Genomic DNA, 18,115 nt, shown 5'->3' on the forward strand with positions numbered 1-18,115 from the left:
ACCAGAGGCGTTGCTAGTGGGGGGCGGAAGGGGCTATAGCCCCGGGTCTTTTGGTTGTAGCCCCGCATAGAGGCTCAGGTGCTACAACCAAAATGCTAGCTATCCCGAGTCCCGCCAGTCCCGACATTAGCTTAGCCCCTGATCTTTTCCAGACCTAGAAACACCCCTAGCCTCAACACAGCAAAAATACGAGGCTCTATTTAGGGATAGGCATATATGGCAGGTAATGGCATATAGACTGGCCTTCCTCAAAGGCCTTTCACAGATTGCAAAGGGTTCAAAACCTTGGAGGAAGACTGATGTTCAACTTGAAAAGCATTGACCACATCACCCATGGTTTAAAGCTCCTCCACTGGTTGCCATTCAATGGTCCTGCTTCTGGATATGTCTCCAAGTTCCTCCCTCACTAACCGCTGGCCAGGCGCATATGGTCGGCGATGCAGAATTTGCTACAACCCGCTGGCACGGGTACAATTGTTTACGTGGCAGATGCCTGTGTAGTATCCATGCTTATCCCTTCAGGTCAGACTGACACCCTACTTCGCCTGCAGCTTGATCACATTCAAAAGGAATCTGAAAAATAGTTCTGTTATGATCGGCCCCTGGAACGTGAGCACAGCAAGTAAGCACGCTCCTTAGATATCTACCCTCCTAAGGGTACCTATTACGCCTATTTCCCTCGTCCCCTTACCCATTCTTTTGCCCTCTTAAGCACCAATCTGGTTACAAGGCCCACATTACAAAAACACAAACTAATATTTTTTGCAAAACATAGTGCTACGACCACAATATACAAATCCCTGTCTAGCTCAGAAAATAAAATTGGAAAAAGAGACATGCGTAAGTGACCCTGAAATTCAACTTATAGAAAATGAATCGTCCAGCATATGGAAATCAGCACAAGTCACTCAAATATCTATGTGTGCAAAGCGGTGAAAATATTTCTCCTGCATATAGCCTTCAGGACTCCACTGGATTTAGGACCCAAAAATTAACATTTCTCAACATTACTGGCTGGCGATGAATACCCGATTACATTCTCCTGTTTGCATATAATCTATAAAAAAAATTGTTGCTAGTTTACGAACTTCATGTTCATACACAAGACTCAAAGTCAAATTTGTTTGTTCAGCAAAGGCCATTACAAGTAATTCAAATTAAAACATACAAAAAACTTAGTAACATTATATATGACCGGGAAGTTTCACATACCCATACTCTCCTATCCTCACCATACATTAAAACATATATATAAATATATATATATATATATACATACATATATATATATATATATATTATATATATATATATATATATATATATATAGTTCTAACAGAAAAAAACGAAGAGTATCCCACATTGCCTTAAATTACTATAGAAGGAAAAGGGCCTCGACCAGACAACTGTCCTTGCAGTCCAACTAAATGAAACAATACCCGTATTTGGAAGCAAGAAATGTTTGTCGTTGCTGAGTTTTCCACACAAAGGTTGTCACAGCAAAGACTGCAACCTTGCTTGCTGTCGAGTAATCCCCTACAAATGCCGCCTCTAGGTGTCTAACACTAGCCTTCTCAATAGCGGTCTGCCCAGTCTTCCTGAAGTGTGACTATTGCTTCACAAAAACAGAAAATGGGCCACTATTTCTGGCCCTCATCACACAAGCATAGGTAGCCAGGGGTCTCAAGTACAGCCCAACTGGTCAAGGTCCCATTTAGGGACAAATGTCCAAGACCCTGAGCTAAAGAGAGTGCAAATGTAGTTTAGGTAAAGTTCCTGCCCATCGTAACACTTAAGCTCATAGTACAAATTGAGTCTAGGATAATATCCAATAGACTCACGCTGGACATGAACCACCCACTCCCAATCCAGCACCTAGTCCTCCCTAAAACCGACTTGACAATTTAATTGGGTTCTTCCCATAGGTGGGTAAGATGGCTCTGTATGGTTTGATCGAACTAAATTACTAAGTGGTAATTTACTTTGACAGAATCACTTCAAATTTTCTTTTTCGTTTTTAAAAAAATGGGGGATCACCCATACTCTGATTCCCCACACTGCCACCGCTACAACCCACTCCCCCGAGTTCCCCCTAGACCCCATAAAAAATGTATGTATTTACTTCCCCACCAGGTGATTCTGTTTCAGTAAATTACCACAGAGTAATTAAATAATAAAACCACAGTATGCAAGGAAAGATACCAGGTGCTCAATAAATCCCTGCCGTACCTAAACCATGGCAGAGATAAAAGCACCCCTCAGTGCCGTTGCCTCTTGCAGATGCACCTTGTAGATAGCATCATCCTCTTCTGCCTGCACTTTTAAGACGATAGGTCTAAGGGCGGCCACTCTGACAATCTGCGTCAAGCTGTACTGCTCAGGCAGCAGAGCGGCTTGTGATCGGGCAGAAGCCTTCAAAGTGATTTAGTAAAAGATGTTTCAGTAGGGAGATGCGCAAAATCAGTACACCTGACCAAGGTACTTTTCTGCCCAAGGTACAGATGCTCACTTGTACTGACATCCACCTTAAAACCCAATGCACACCCTCAAATGTTCCTTCACAAGCCGCTCTGACATGCCCATCACCACACTGCTTTCAATTCTATCCAATTTCATCTGGACCAGGATAAACCCCAAAATGTCTCCTACGACTGTCACAAGCAATGGGTCTGACTACCAAGATCTTGTTCTCCATTGTTACTCCATACTGCCATATCTGTCTAATTTTTCACCTACACTGGATCGTAATCCCAAGTCCAAAAACCTAAATAACCGCTGCCTACCTCACTTTTTACCTGTATGGTGCCACATCTCTTGGTGTAAAGTTGCTGCTCTCCTGTTCCACTTGGTTGTCACTATAGTACCTCGGGTCCCAGTAATTGCCTTGCCTCCTGTAAACTTCCATCTGCCTCCAATCTGCAATAAAAGAGAAAAGGGAAAATAGGATGATGATTAAGGCAAACATTCTCGTGACCGTGTTTCTATTGGTTTGAAAAGTGTGGCGAGAGTTCCAATGGTCATGCACACAATACCAGACACAAGCTTACTAGTCATCCATTCAGTATATACCATTATACCCCCTCATACAATACACCAGAGATGTTGGCCTCTGTATGAACATTTTATACATTTGGAGTTAAATTTCAAATTAAAGTTGTCTTGCACAGGAGTTGAACTGCTTGTAAGAATACGTTTCTGCTTTCACCAGCTAAAGCCTCTAAACTGTGGGGGCATCATGAAGTCCCATGAATGTTGAGGTTTTAGGGCTTGATGCTGGAACACGGTGCCCTGCGTTTCTAGATTTTGCAGATGGTATTGAGGTCTGTTCCGGGGCGGGCATTCGCAACATGTTTTTTTCTGTGTTTTTTGTCAGACCACTGGTGATTTCCTTTGTAGACATCCTAGATTCAGATATTGACCATTGTCCTGCTATTTCTTTCACTGTCTGGTCTATCTGCAAGTAGGGCATCACTTTCTGACAAACTTTCCACAGGATCAGTGTCTCCAGAGTCTACAACCAAGTTCATTTGCTCGCTACAGTGACTGTCACTTAGATCACCTGTTGTTTCTCTTTCAAGTGACCACTGCTCATTTGAGAACTGGTCAGATGCAGATTCTCTCTTCCACTTTTCTCAGGCCTCAGATATTGCCACATGTTTTAATATGCAATTCATCAGTACCAGGGCCAATTTCCTTGGTTGTAACCTGACTTGGAGGGCTTTTAGGATTAGACCTTTTTTACACACAAGCCTCGATGTTTGTAGAAATGCCCTGGGCACCTACTGCACTTCCAGAGAAAGTGCCAAGAGATGACGATGACAGGTATTTTTTTACACGCCTCTATCATGCCGAGAACCGGGTCCCTAAAAATGTTAATTTTGGCACACAATAATCTGTTCCCTGAAAAATTGTAAAGGATCTCCTTCACGGAAACTACCTATCTGAAAAATGAAAATGGCTACCCCCACAGAAAAACTGCACTCTGACAAATTGTAATGGCTCTCCAAGACAAAAATGCTGCTCTCTCTCTCTCTCTCTCTCTCTCTCTCTCTCTCTGTCTCTCTCTCTCTCTCTCTCTCTCTCTCTCTGTCTTTCTCTCTCCCTCTATCGGTACTTCCTGTAACAGTAGCCAGTACCCAACCTTTGGAGAATATGTTTTATTTGGAATTTTATTTGTTTTCAAAGATTGTGGGACTCTGGTTTGAAATATATGATAATAAATGGGGAAAGAAGAATTAAGCTGCATGACAAAAAGAATAAAATTTCGACTGAAAAAATATTTATTTTTTATAGAAACTGCAAAGATATGTCTGTTTTCACACACACAAGAACATGTAATAGAAATAAAACTAAAAAGGAAGTTTCTACTCTACAACTCGACTGTATAAATAGAAAAACAATGGCTTGTATAAATGCATTTCTTTGTTTTAAATTAACTAAATAAATGAAAAAGATAATACAAGAAACATTCAGACCAAATTAAATGGAAAAAATGAAAAATGCATTTGTAGAAAACTGTTGAACAACTCACATATCGAAGCAAAAGAATAAACAAAATGCTGTTTGGTTTTAAATAAGATGAAAAATAAATGATCTGAAAGCATAAAAATCCCTACTATCAACAATGTTCTGAAAGTGAGTGTGGCAAGTCAGACAAAATGCACTGACTGAGTCAGCAGCTAACTGACTGAGCACTGGCTCCATGAACCAGGCCCTGATTTATTTTCTTTAATATTAAAATAAAGTAAAAGCAAAAGTCAGCCAAAATAAAAACGTTTTCTTAAAATAAAGGGATTCCCGTCTTACCCTCTCTCTTCGCTTTCTTCCTCACGTCCCATCTCCGCTACGCCGAACCTGGGTTGGAATATTGGCCTCCACTAAACATACTCTTAAAACATTGGACTGGGCGTTAAAGTATAAACGTATCCCGCGTGGCATAGGTCCTTCCTTCCCGATCTTCCATAACCTGGCTTTCTCTACGGGGTACCAACCGCAGAACTTTAAAAATTGGAGGGCGGGCGGTCTTGAATCCTTGGGGCAACTCTACGAGAATGATCAACCCCATTCCTTTGAACAATGCAAAGCAGCTTTTCACTTAGCAGAAACAGACAGGTTCTTCTATGCACAACTTCGACACTGGTGCTCCCACCCTCAAATGCAGTTGGCAGCAGTACGGCCCCTCTTAAGCTTACTTTGAAGGATCTGCCACCTCGGAGGAAAATCTCCACACTTTACAAACTGTTACAGGGGGATATGCTCACTGCAAGTGCCCCCTATATGGCACAATGGGAGACTGACCTAGGGCACCCCATGGAAAACCAAACATGGGTGGACATTTGGCTAGAACTCACTCCTCCTCTTTCTGCATCACGAATCGGGAATGCACCCATAAACTGCTTCTGAGATGGTACTATCCTCCACTTCGCTTACATCACATTACATGCTTAAATTACATGCTGGCGCCGATGTGGACAACCAGGGACATACTTTCACATGTGGTAGACGTGCCCAACCGTAAAATCCTTCTGGGCCCAATGCTTTTCTGTCATTAAGGATATCACCCAAGTGGAGATCCCCATGGAGCCAGAAATTATACTGCTAGGCGCCACAGCACCAGGGACTTACCCGAGATCTGGGAAAAAAGCCAAACTCCTTATGCAACTCCCACTGGCCGGGAAAATCACAATCGCTCGTATCTGGAAAACCGCTGAAGGCCCCTCAATGACTCTTTGGTGGATCAAACTTTGGGTCATTTTGGTCGCAGAAAAAGTTACGGCTGCCAAAGCAGGCCTTTTACACCAATTTGCAGACATTTGGGCCCCAATCCTTGACTATGATCAGAACTTCCCAACGATGACTCACAAGCCCCAGACGACCCGATGGGCCCTACACTCGGGCAGCGAACTGTCCACGGATACATAGGCTCTATCGGGCCTGGAGGAGAGTTGAGCTGGAGGCAGGGGGCTGGGGGGTTGGTGGGATGGGGTGGGGTGGGAAGAGCTTCGGGATCTCCAGAACGGGCTCTTTCAGTCTCACAAACTGGCATGGGGGTCTTTTCTATCCTTCATATATAAATACCTGAATGTTTTCATATGTGCAACCGATTTGAAAATAAACATGTTAAAAAAGAAAAACATTTAAAAATGATTCACCTACAAAAATAAAGCACCAGAATGGCTCCAGGCAGGAAATGAGGACCCCATTGCATCATGTCCTTAGTCACCAGTACCCCAGAATTCAGTATTACCATAGAGTTGTATTCTAACTAAATCTGTTAGTGGCTCAATTCTGTTTTAAAAGTTTCAAAACATTCTGAGCTTCAGTTCCAAAGGGTTTGAATGGTTTGAGCTAATACTAAACACTATTGTTTAGGCTCAAATCTGATTCAAGTCGGTTCACCAACCCCTAATTCTTACTCTACAGTGAAGTAGTCTTTAATTGAACTAATCCACCTATTGATTTAAAAATGAAAAATGAAAACAATCTTTCTCTGAAACATAACTGAATACTTTCAAACAGGACAAGCAACACCATAAATCAGGAAACCTCATTTGGACCCAAAACTCTTGAATCATTTTAAAACTTTGACCAACTTTTCTCCACAAGGCAAATCCAAAGAAAAATATGGTACTGTTGCATGGCACCCCTGCAAGGGGCCATGGTAGATTCCAGTGTTGTTGTGTGGTCACATGGGCAACCATGTGACCAACCTAATAAAAGGTCCGAGCCGTTTCCGGCTCGGCAGTCGAGACCAGCAAGACTCCGTGGTGTGTGTGTGTTCTGTGTGTCGGCGCCATGGCGGCGCCCCACCACGTGTGCTGGGCCCAAGGAAGGGGCCCAGCTCCAGGACGGTGCCCCTGCCGGGCAACGCCATCCGGACGGTGCCCCTGCCGGGCAACACCGTCCCTGTGTGTTTCCCTGGCCCTGTGAGTCGGGCCAGGGGGCGACCCCGGCCTGGGTGCCCCCAGAGCCGGGGCCGCGGTAAGCCGGTTGCCAGCCGGCCATGTGTGGCACTCCGGTGTCCCGGAGCGGGTGGGATGAACCCCCACCCTTCATCCAGAGGCGTGATCGCCGCACTCCGGCGTGTGGTGTCGCGTGCTACCCGACACGAGTCTGGGGCTGCCCGGAGGACCGGAGCAGCCCCCCTAACAATGGCGACGAAGGAACGGGCCCCGTGTGCCCGGAGGACATCATGGTGTGGCGGGCCCTTCTATACCTGGGCCCGCCGAGAAGAAGTGCCGTGGCAGACCCACCTCCAACTGGGCCTGCGATGTGCACATGGGGGCGAGCTGCCTGCCCGTCCCCTGAGGGAGATGGAGGAGGTCCGCGGCATCGGCCGCGGGACGAAGGCAATCGGCCCCCACCACCATCAGGAGGGCTGAAGACGTCCCCCCCTGTCCCGTGGGGACTGGAATGCCAGCGGCATCGGCCGCATATCGAGGGAGGCCGTTTTCCCCTCCCCCCCCCAGAGAGGGGAGTGACGGTGTCCTGCGGCGTCGGCCGCACGGGGAAGGAGGCGGGCCCAACACCAGCTGGGCCCGCAAGGAAAACATGGTGGGCGAGCGGCCCGCCCGTCCCCCGAGGGAGACGGAAGATGTTTGCGGCGTAGGCCGCGTGGGTGGCTTTACCCCTCCCCCACCACCAACGGGAAGGAAAATGGTGAGGCGGGCCCAACTCCAACTGGGCCCGCAACAAAGGAGGTGTGCGGCCCCTCCCTCAGTGCGCCTGCCGGCACTGCTGGCCGCCCGCTTTGGTGCTGCTGCCTGTCGGGCCCCGAAAGTTGAACCACTGAGGCGGGCCCAAAAAGAAAAATAACAGCTGGGCCCGCGCAAAAAAAAAAAAAGGTGAGACGTTGCAGGCCCGAACGAATCCAACGGGGCCTGCAAATGAAAAGGAAACAAAGGAGGCGGGCCCTGCACCAGCTGGGCTCGCAAAGACAATGGAGTGCATGCCCCGAGGAGCGGGCAGAGGAGCTGCCTGCCCTGCCCCTACGGGAAGTGGAGCGGCATCCGCCGCAGTGGGGAAGTCAGCTGCCCCTCCGCTGTCCCCACTCCCATCTGAAGGGGGACGGCCCGCGAGGGTGTGTGTGCCCGCTCCGAGGAGCAGGGAAAAGAGATGTGGGGGGCCGCCGCACAGCTGAGGTGGCCCCGGTCCAGGAGAGGGGCGGGGACCGCCCAACAAGTGGGTTGCCTTTCTCTCAAGAGGGGTGGTGGTGGCTGCGGCTGCAACAACGAGATGAGCTGCCTACCCCCAACAGCGAACAAAGAGGAACACGAGGAAGGAGGGCGGAAAGCCCTAGGGTCTGGCGCAGTAAGGAAGATGGCCAGGCTCATGGCATCGCACCGGTGTCATCTGGTCAGCTGCCCGAGATGGAAGGGGAGGCGAAGGAAGCGGGCTCTGCCATCCGGCCATGAGGTTTGCCCCCATACAAGTGGAACTTGGCCGATGTGGCCCCTGGGCCTCCCCAGGTGCGGCTTTGCCGGTGTTTTGTGTGACCGTGTTATAACTGTCCTAAATGAACTCTGGTGAGGGTGCGAGCTGGTTTCCGGCGACTCCATACGGAATATGGACATCATGAGTGACATTCCCCGGAAGACTGTGAGCCGGCAGACATGGACTTGCTTAAAATGGTCCAGTTAGTGGGCAATGTTGTGTGGTGCGCACCTGTAGGCTCCGAGTGCTTTATGTGGTGCCAGTAGCCCTCACTGGTGCCGTTTAGTGATATGAGAGCCGCTCACCCAGGTTAATAAAGGGTGTGCAAAGTAGTAGAGTGGCTCAAATAGTAGTAGTTGTGGCTAGATGGGGATTTTGGGGTTTTTGTTTTGTTGTTATGGAAAAGGAGGAGTGTTGCATGGCACCCCTGCAAGGGGCCATGGTAGATTCCAGTGTTGTTGTGTGGTCACATGGGCAACCATGTGACCAACCTAATAAAAGGTCCGAGCCGTTTCCGGCTCGGCAGTCGAGACCAGCAAGACTCCGTGGTGTGTGTGTGTTCTGTGTGTCGGCGCCATGGCGGCGCCCCACCACGTGTGCTGGGCCCAAGGAAGGGGCCCAGCTCCAGGACGGTGCCCCTGCCGGGCAACGCCGTCCGGACGGTGCCCCTGCCGGGCAACACCGTCCCTGTGTGTTTCCCTGGCCCTGTGAGTCGGGCCAGGGGGCGACCCCGGCCTGGGTGCCCCCAGAGCCGGGGCCGCGGTAAGCCGGTTGCCAGCCGGCCATGTGTGGCACTCCGGTGTCCCGGAGCGGGTGGGATGAACCCCCACCCTTCATCCAGAGGCGTGATCGCCGCACTCCGGCGTGTGGTGTCGGGTGCTACCCGACACGAGTCTGGGGCTGCCCGGAGGACCGGAGCAGCCCCCCTAACAGGTACCATATTTCTACTGACATCTATTACAAATGATAACCTGCCAGCACCCTATCAATCAGCATACATCCAAGCAGTTGCATCAGCCTTTCTGCAGCCGCCATCACAAATGACCATGCCATATCCCTGAGAGCAGACAATGGCTTTCAGGACAGAACTGGTTCACTCCATTGATTAGCGAGAGGTGCCAAATTGGTAAGGCCCAGAGACTCCACAGTACCTAGTCCGATATTTAAATAAACAGAGACCTTCGCCATGGTGAACAGACTCCTCCCCCGCACTAACAGCATAGTGACCGACCAGTGAAATCAGTTGAGCCCAAAGAGGTCAGCAAAGACAAAAAGGCCCCACTGGCCTCCAGCCGTCAAAACATGTACACAACAGCACAAATGGGAGTTCCACAATGTATCCCATACGACTTAGATGCACATGGAGCTGCTGGGAATTATGATGGAGTGGACAGGTGCTGTGCAGAGGCGTAGACAGGGTAGAGCCTGAGTGGGCAAGGCCCTAACCAAAATCTGTAAATGGCCACTCAGCAGCGCTCCTTTAAAGATGTAATGTCACTGCGGTGGGCCCAACTACATTAGCTTCAGGCCCCACTTGTTAGACAATCCTGACTATGCCTCTGATGTTTTGTGCATCAGTAAAAGGAAGACCCTAAACAGTGTCCCCCATCAGCAACATATGGTACAAGGGGGGGTTGTTCTGATGACTGTATTTCTACGGTTTACTTTCTTATTGCTGTAAACCTGAAGTTGTTCTGTCATGTAACATACATTCAAATATCTTTTGTATGTAGTAGTACTGAAGCAAGCAATTGAGAGTGCAGACAAAAATAGAAAATAATAAATAAATACAGCTTTTATTTATTTAGCTGTTCATGCATTTCACAGTCATGCATTTAAACTTTGTAATGATTTTTTTGAAATTCAGTTTACTAAGTGTAGTTTGTTTCTTAACATTCACAAAACCTATATAGTAACTGAGTTGGTAACACAATTTAATTGTACATAGCTAAAACAAATTTGTGCTTTAGATTTCTGTGTATATGACCACCACCTATAGTGACTCGTGATAGCTCAGATACAGGATACAACCAAACAAGAGGCAGTTAATAGTGTCACAATTGGTTGTATTTAGCCAGGCTAGAGGGTGACCTAACACGTCAGCAACATAAACTGTTGAAAATTGTGTCTGGAATGTGATTCAATTCTGCATAATCTCCCCAAACCCGGACAGTCAGTTGACATTTTAACCTTCAAAGGGACCATACAAACAGTAGTACTTGAAACAAGATCTCTAGATTTCCTCATTTCTAGGTTAGATTAAGCTCTTGTCTTAAAGTGTAAAAACAGTCAAACCCTTCAATCCCTTCCCCAAGTTTTGTTCAGCTCTTAAGGTCTTCTGTATCCTGTAGCATCAGCACTGGAGATGCTCTGCTGAACAGCTTCCAGCTTCATCCGTGGCTCCCCTAAAAGCTCTGTTCTCTGTAGATGCAGGGCTGAATATAGGATCCAGAAGATACCGCACAAAACCCCTTGCACTGGCTACTACATGAAGCACAATAATCATCTCCCCGAATAAGTGATACATTTGAACAATCAAAATTAAGTTGAACACCTCTACTGGTGCCAGAGGCATAAGAAAGTGCAAAATCATAACAATAGGAATGGTTAACTTTTAAACTTCCATCCTAAAATCCCCTCACAGCAATTATTTTCTTATTCTGAAAAAAAATACATTCTGTCCTGGAGCTCCTGTACCCATGTTCTTATCAACTTGGAATACCAGTCCATCCACCATTCTTGTGGTTTCATTCTGACATTTGACATTAAATGTTTTGTGGGGAGTTGGGTCCTATGCACTCTATCTCTCTTTTCTATCTAAACAAGTCTGATGCCACTGGAGCTCTTGAATATACTAAAGGCCCAAACTTCATGCCACTGTATGGTGATGTTTATGAATCAATACGTTTATTACAAAAATCAATCAACCTGATTTTGATGTGTTCTGTCTGACTCTTGGAGTCCCTCTCTGAAGCAACACATTCTGAACATTAGTGCAGCCTTGCAAAGTAATCCTGAAAGCCACTGGCAACTCCCAAAGTTAACCGAGGTTTCAGAAAACCGTTAGGCATGCCTTCCGTGACATAGTCTAATATTTAGTTGAGAGGACATCTACAACTGCTGCTCTACTTCTTGTGAATACAATGGAGGATATGCAGAGGCTGGAGTTATTCACCTGTGAATTCTGGTTCTGGGTGAAAAGTGTTCTTACACTTTTAAGTAGGTCTGGGAATGATTGTCGTAGACATAGATTTCAAATATTGCACATAAGAGCCTTACCTTGCTCCTCTATTGCAGCTCTCGAGTAAGTGTTGTAATATGCTCTGTAGTCTTCACTGGGGACCGGCAGAGGATAGGCTCCATACACTTCCTCATAGCTCTGCCTGAAAACCAAAGAACATTTTATTTTATTTTACTTTAGGCGATCATAAGATGAGATGTCAATCCGGGTAAATGAAGCATTAATATAGCACAATCTGTTTTTCACTAGTAATTCAACTGAAGTTGGGAAATAGGTTTTGTAGTGTAATAGTGCATTGTGTATAGACAGACAGCCCCTAAAGAATTTCCAACACTGGTCAGGTTACTAATGTTTAGGAAAGAAACATTTTAGGTTATGGGAGATTTTATGAACTAGTATGATTGCACAGCACTATATCTATAAGGATGGAAGCCTTCAATTTAGATGTATAAACTGCCTGTCTTTTTTGCACTTTGTAAATCCCAAATAATTGCATTGTGGTTTGCCGAACAGACCATTTTTGTTCTGTTTTTTTATCTGAGATTTAGATACCAATAAATGTGTATGAAAGCATCTGTTGTATTGAGTTCTGGTAGGTGGCTTCTTGGCCTTGGTTAGTGTTGTGGGTTTAACCACTCCTGCAATAGACTTTTTTTGCTCCCAAGCACTTTGCTGTTTGCATTTAAAGGTTGTTGAACGTATTTGAGGGATCGCTTGGGGGTAAGGTCCCCTTACGCCTCTTATAATTGTTGTGAGGCAATCAAACTGACCAGACATGAGAAGAACAGCACGTAGAAAGGTTAAGAAAATAGCTAAGTGTTCAGCAACCTTCTGAATTGGATGGGGGAACAGGTCTCACAAGCAGATAGGATTTGAGAGTTTTCAAACTATAGCTCCTCGCACAGGAAAATCTTCTCTCCCCAATGAAAGATGATTCAAAGAGAGGGATCGATCGGCATTTCTAATTGTTTGTGAGATGCAATGCGTAAGTAGGCTTGCACAATTTGAAAGATGAATTTAGGGACCTGGACAACTACCTCCCTCCTTTCATTCTATTCTCCCTCAAGGCCCCTTGTTTCTGCTGATCACTTCGTACTCAATGTTACACCCACTACTTGTTCCCCTTCACGCTTTTGCTCCTTCCAGCTCCTTGCCTCACTCCACTAGAATTCTCTCCCTCTTCCTATTCGCTCCATCTCCTCTTACTCATCCTTCCGCTCCTCCTTAAAAGCCCACTTTCTCCATTCTCCCTCTTGACACCTCGCTGCAACTTCCTCACCTGCTTTACCCCACTCTGTCTACTATATGATCTCGGCTAATTGTTCCACTTATTGTTCCTGGTTTTTTTAATCATGAGTTGTATTATATTGCTTCTTATGTATTACTGTTGTCCATGTCAAGCGCTTTGGCGTAAAGCGCTATATAAAATTTAATAAATACAAATACTTATCATTTGTATCTGCTTTTTTTCTGGTTAATGGAGGCATGTCATAATCTGACACATGTGACATATGTGGTCAGTGTTTGTGGTGATCTGGGGGTGGAATTCTGTCAAATGTGTAGCCTTACTTATAATGAGGCGTTAGCACTTTCTAGGAAAGTATTTCAGCAGTCCGTCTTGGAGGCATTCAGCGGTTGTATGATGATTTTCATTTAAGAGCGGGAAGACAATGTTTGATATTTCTCTGTTTTTTCTGGGTAAAATGCCCTGAAGAGAGGGTGGTATTGCTATGTTATAATCCTACTTCTTGATATTGCTAGGGACTTGGTTTGCAGTTATGGGTGGACTACATATGAAACCTCTGAGTTCTTCGTTGCTCAGAAAGTATTTTCTCCATTGCTGCTGCCACGTCACGTTCCCACTTCCACAGCCAGCATTTCATCGCAGGCTGGAGCAGACGAAGGGCACGTCCGGACGTGGGATGGATCGTGGGCCTTCACACCATGGCAAAATAAGGATTTTTATTCTCCTTTAGCTAGGGGGGTGTCAGATGCTGCCTGCAAGAGATACACCCGCTCTGAACTCCTCAACCTGGCCCCACCTGACTCTACTTTGCCTGTTGATGCCCAGAAGACATTTCAGACCTGTATAGTGGAAACAACCAATATCTCTGTTATAAGCAAAGAAGGGGCAATGCCTTAAGGGAATAGAGATATGGCACAAGGGGGGAAGAATACACCCCACATGGCGCTCTTAATTAATACTAGATCAGCCGGGGCTCATTACAATGATTTCGTGATCTGTTGGAGGAAATGGATCAGATTTTCTATGGATGACTGAGACATGGTTCTCAGCCAGCTCTTCGACAAATGCTGCCTGATTCCTACACAATAATATTTCGTGATAGGCCCCTCACGGCCTAGCTGTAATTCATTGTGCATCCATTAAATGCCTATTCATTCCTGTTGAACATTCTTTGCCATTTGAACTTTTAATCGTAAGGGCACATGTTACCCCTAATTTGTCAATTTATATCTTATTGATATACCGTGCACCTTCCCAAGGATTAGCTAATTTTGAAAATTATATTTCACAGCTGATTATGGATTTAGTGCTGATGCATCTCAATCTGGTTTTGTTGGGGGATTTTAATCTGCACCTGAACGGTAACTAGCTTGGCCAACTCCTCTCTCAGTCTACGTAATCATCTGCCTGTACACATAGTAGAAACACTCTTGACTTTCAGAAAAGAAACGTCCTGCAACTTTTACCCCTCTTCCAGTACTATGGTTGGATCACTTTCTGTTAGTATTCACCATTGTCCCATTAATCTGCCCCCAGAAGTCCTCAAACTGCCTTCAAACACATCAGTTTGTCGTCGCCTGGGGCGTAGATGGCATACAAATTACAACCAGAAAGCATGAACAGGTTGCAAGCTAGCTGTACTACACTACCATAAAATGATTGTCGAAGAAACATCTAGGTTCTATGCCAACCGGATTAATGAGGCAGCATGCTCCTCGCGGGAGCTTTATAAAGTAACCAAAGAACTTTCCTTGCTTCCTCTGAGGACGAAAGATAATACGCCCGGCTCACATGCGCAATGGGATGCTATTAATACCTTCTTTTCTGATAACATCAGCCTCATTCGGCAAGTCATTACGGATGAGAGTCGGCTCCCTACTGTGGCAGATCAGTACAAGGCCTCCTATCAGATTGGTCAAACCAATCCCAGTGGGGCTTTTCCAATTTGAAACAATGGATGACACAACTGTGTCAAGTGCTCTGACCCAGCTCAAATCAGCATTCCCCTTGGCCCTGGCTCCACTACACATTCTCAAGTCTCTCCCCCTAAAAGCTATTTCTGTGTTTACTGTGTTTACTGTGGCTCTTCAATGCTCATTTTCTCAGGGGTGATTCCTGTCACCTAGAAGCACGCGGTGGTTACTCCACTCCTAAAAAATTAAAAATCTCGAAACAACCGAAGTGGATAATTATCGGCCTATATCTTTGTTGCCAGTTTTAAGAAGCTCATGGGGGTTTTTATCACTCTGTTCTTTTCCCATTTTCTGGAAAACAATAATTGCTTACACCCCTATCAATTGGGTTTTAGGCCCCTGATGGGCACGGAGTCTGTCATGATTTCACTTCTGGATGATTTAGCTCTGCTTCAGGACCATGGAGGGGTCGGAGTGTTGATTCTTCTTGACCGCTCTGTGGCATTTTATACGGTGGATCATGGCATTCTCTTTGGCCGTCTGGAGCAGGCTGGGATTTCTGGGGTCCCGCTGGCATGGTTTGCTTTGTTCCTTGCCGAGTGTACACAAACTCCTTTCATGCCTGTCATTCCTTTTCCTCTTATCTTCCTGGTGGGATTCCCCAAGTATCAACTCTGTCGCCACTTTTGTTTAATCTTTATTTACGACCGTTGGCAACCTCATCTCAGAGTTTGAGGTTCATTTTTACATATACGCAGATGATACACAATTGTGTTCCATCTCAACTCCTCCACCATTGAGCCCCCTCATAAACGGAGGGATTGCCTGTCAGCTATAGGAAGCTGGATGTCTTCAAACTGGTTGAAGTTCAATGGGGAAAAAAACGTGCTCATGTTTGGCTTCCAGGCAGCGACTAGTACCTGGAGTTCCCAGTTCGGGCCAGAATAAATTAAAAGTATTGAGAAACATTCTCCCTTTTCTTCCTGCTGACTGCCGTACTAAGGTAGTCACCTCTGGGATCATGGGATCGCTGGATTACTGTAACGGGGTCTACCGGGGACAGCCTGGGTGCCAGGTGCAGTACTGGCAGGTACTTTAAAACTCTGTGGCTAGGTTGGCCTTAAATGCACCTAGACTTACCCCTTCTGCCGGTCTGTTGCAGCAACTCCAGTGGTTGCCGGTTAAGGTTGCCCCCACCTCGTTGAACAAGCTGCCGTTTTCTGTTTGGGAAAACGAAGACTACCTGCTGTTTTGCAAGGCACTAAAGACTTGTCTTTTTTAAACACTCTTCACGTTACGGCACCTCTCCCGGAATGTCTGCTTTCTGTACTGCACCTTAATGCATTCGGGCCATAGTTTGCGCTCTATAAATCTCGGTACAAAACAATACAATGGCTTTTTTGGCCTTTTTGGTTGAGAAGATCTCATGGCCCAGTAAAGTAGGATTGGAGCAACTAGAACGTAGGATGATGAATTCTTTCACGGAATCGAAAGTCAATATTTTTGTATTGGGAAAGGTTAAGAAAAGCATATGTTTAGACATCCTGGTCTATGTCAAAATGAAGGTGCGTGAGATCTAATCTTGTTGATGGGAGAGATTGGAGGAAATTCCAATGTAACGTTAGACTTCATCAGCGTAGATACAAAAGGTGGAACCTATGGATCTAAGGAGGCATCCTAGAAAGGCAGGTGCACTATCAAGAATGTGGGAAAAGCAAAGAGCCCTGGGGAACTCCATGGTCGTAAAGGATGGGTGGGGCAGAGGAGCGCTCATGAGACTTGCAAAGCAGCAAAGAGAAATAGAAGAAACATGGGCAATTGTTTGCAAGGGGGAGTAGGATTTTTTGGCCTGGGATGTGAAATTCAGATGCCAAATAAAAGTGCACAGGACGGTCACACTTATTAGAGTTAATCAGGCAGTGGAGGTCATCAACCACACCCTACCACAGCTGTCTCAGTACCATATTTTGAGATGAATACTGATGGCATAAGATTGAGAAGTGGGTTAGTGGTCACCATAGATTGGAGTTGTGTGGTGCCCAGAGATTCAATAATATTGATTTTAGTCAATATTGTGTTTTGGCCACTTACTGGTCTATAGGAAATAGACATGCAGGGATCAAAAGTGTGCTTCTGCAATCTTTTTTTTAATTCAGGTGAGTTTTTAAGAAGGTCAGGAAGGATTGAGGTTGCACAACTGAAAATTATCAGAACAGGCAGCATGAAAATTTGGTCCTATGCTGGTAATACTGGAATATATTGTGCACAACCTGATAGGTATGTTTGTATGGTGGCATGCTGGCATATTTTGGGCAAAACCAGCATGGAAGTTTGTTCTTACAGTAGCGACACCATGGGCACAACCAGCATGAGGGTGTGTTCATTCAGCAACATGATCTGGTATATATTGGGCATAGACACCATGAAAATATTTTACAGAAACATGCTATAATATTTTGGCACAATCGGAATGAAAGCATGTTATTGCAGTGGCAATAATGGCATACATTGGGCACAGCTACTATAAAAAATGTTTTGCTGGGGTAATATGGGCATAGACTTGGCACTGCCAGTATGAAAGTATTTTCTTACAGTGACAATATTGGAATATATTTGGCACAACAGCATGAAAACATGCTCTAACAGTGGCAATACTGGCATTTACTGACTATTGACAGTAAGAAAATATTTCCTCAGTGGCATGATGGTGTATATTGGGCACAACGTGAATAAATGTGTGTTGCTACAGAGCCATAACTGGCATATATTGGACACGCCTAACATGGAAAGGTTTTACAGTGGCAACACCAGCATGTACTGGTAACAAACAACATGAAAGTGTACTCTTGCAGTTATATTTATGGCATATGTTGGGCACGGCTAGGATACAAAATGTTCATTAATTTACATGTTGCCTTATATTCAGCACAACCATAATGAAATTCTGTACTTACAGTGACAATACTGGCATACACTGGGCACAGCCAGTATGAAAGTGTGTTTGAGAGTTGCAATACTGGAGTATAGTAGACAAAGCAAACACAAAAAGGGTTTACAGTGTTGATACTGGCATACACTGGGTACAAGACAAGCAAACAGCTGTGTATAGGCGCGTATCAAATGCCATATCATATCATGGACATGTGTTCTTATAGTGGCAATGTATTTATTTATTGGGCATTTATAAGGCGCACTATAAGAAAAAGGTGTTTCCAGATGCCACAAGACAAAACAGGGGAGGGGAACAAGGGCGATAAACAGAAATAAATAGTCCTACTAGGC

At 45.6% G+C, this 18,115-nt stretch overlaps 1 protein-coding gene across 3 annotated transcripts in view; it reads right to left on the bottom strand.

Annotated features, from left to right (window-relative positions):
• Positions 1-18,115, bottom strand: part of SEC16B (SEC16 homolog B, endoplasmic reticulum export factor) — a 705,720-nt gene that overhangs the window by 477,950 nt on the left and 209,655 nt on the right. For all 3 annotated transcript variants that reach the window (XM_069641151.1, XM_069641150.1, XM_069641152.1), the window contains 2 exons: positions 11,713-11,816; positions 2,796-2,916 (listed from right to left, as the gene is read on the bottom strand). In XM_069641151.1, the coding sequence (XP_069497252.1) occupies positions 2,796-2,916; positions 11,713-11,816 (225 nt within the window). The remainder of the gene's footprint in view (positions 1-2,795; positions 2,917-11,712; positions 11,817-18,115) is intronic.

Source organism: Ambystoma mexicanum, chromosome 1q (assembly GCF_040938575.1).
Source record: "Ambystoma mexicanum isolate Mex_15411 chromosome 1q, UKY_AmexF1_1, whole genome shotgun sequence".
Taxonomy (NCBI): Eukaryota; Metazoa; Chordata; class Amphibia; order Caudata; family Ambystomatidae; genus Ambystoma; species Ambystoma mexicanum.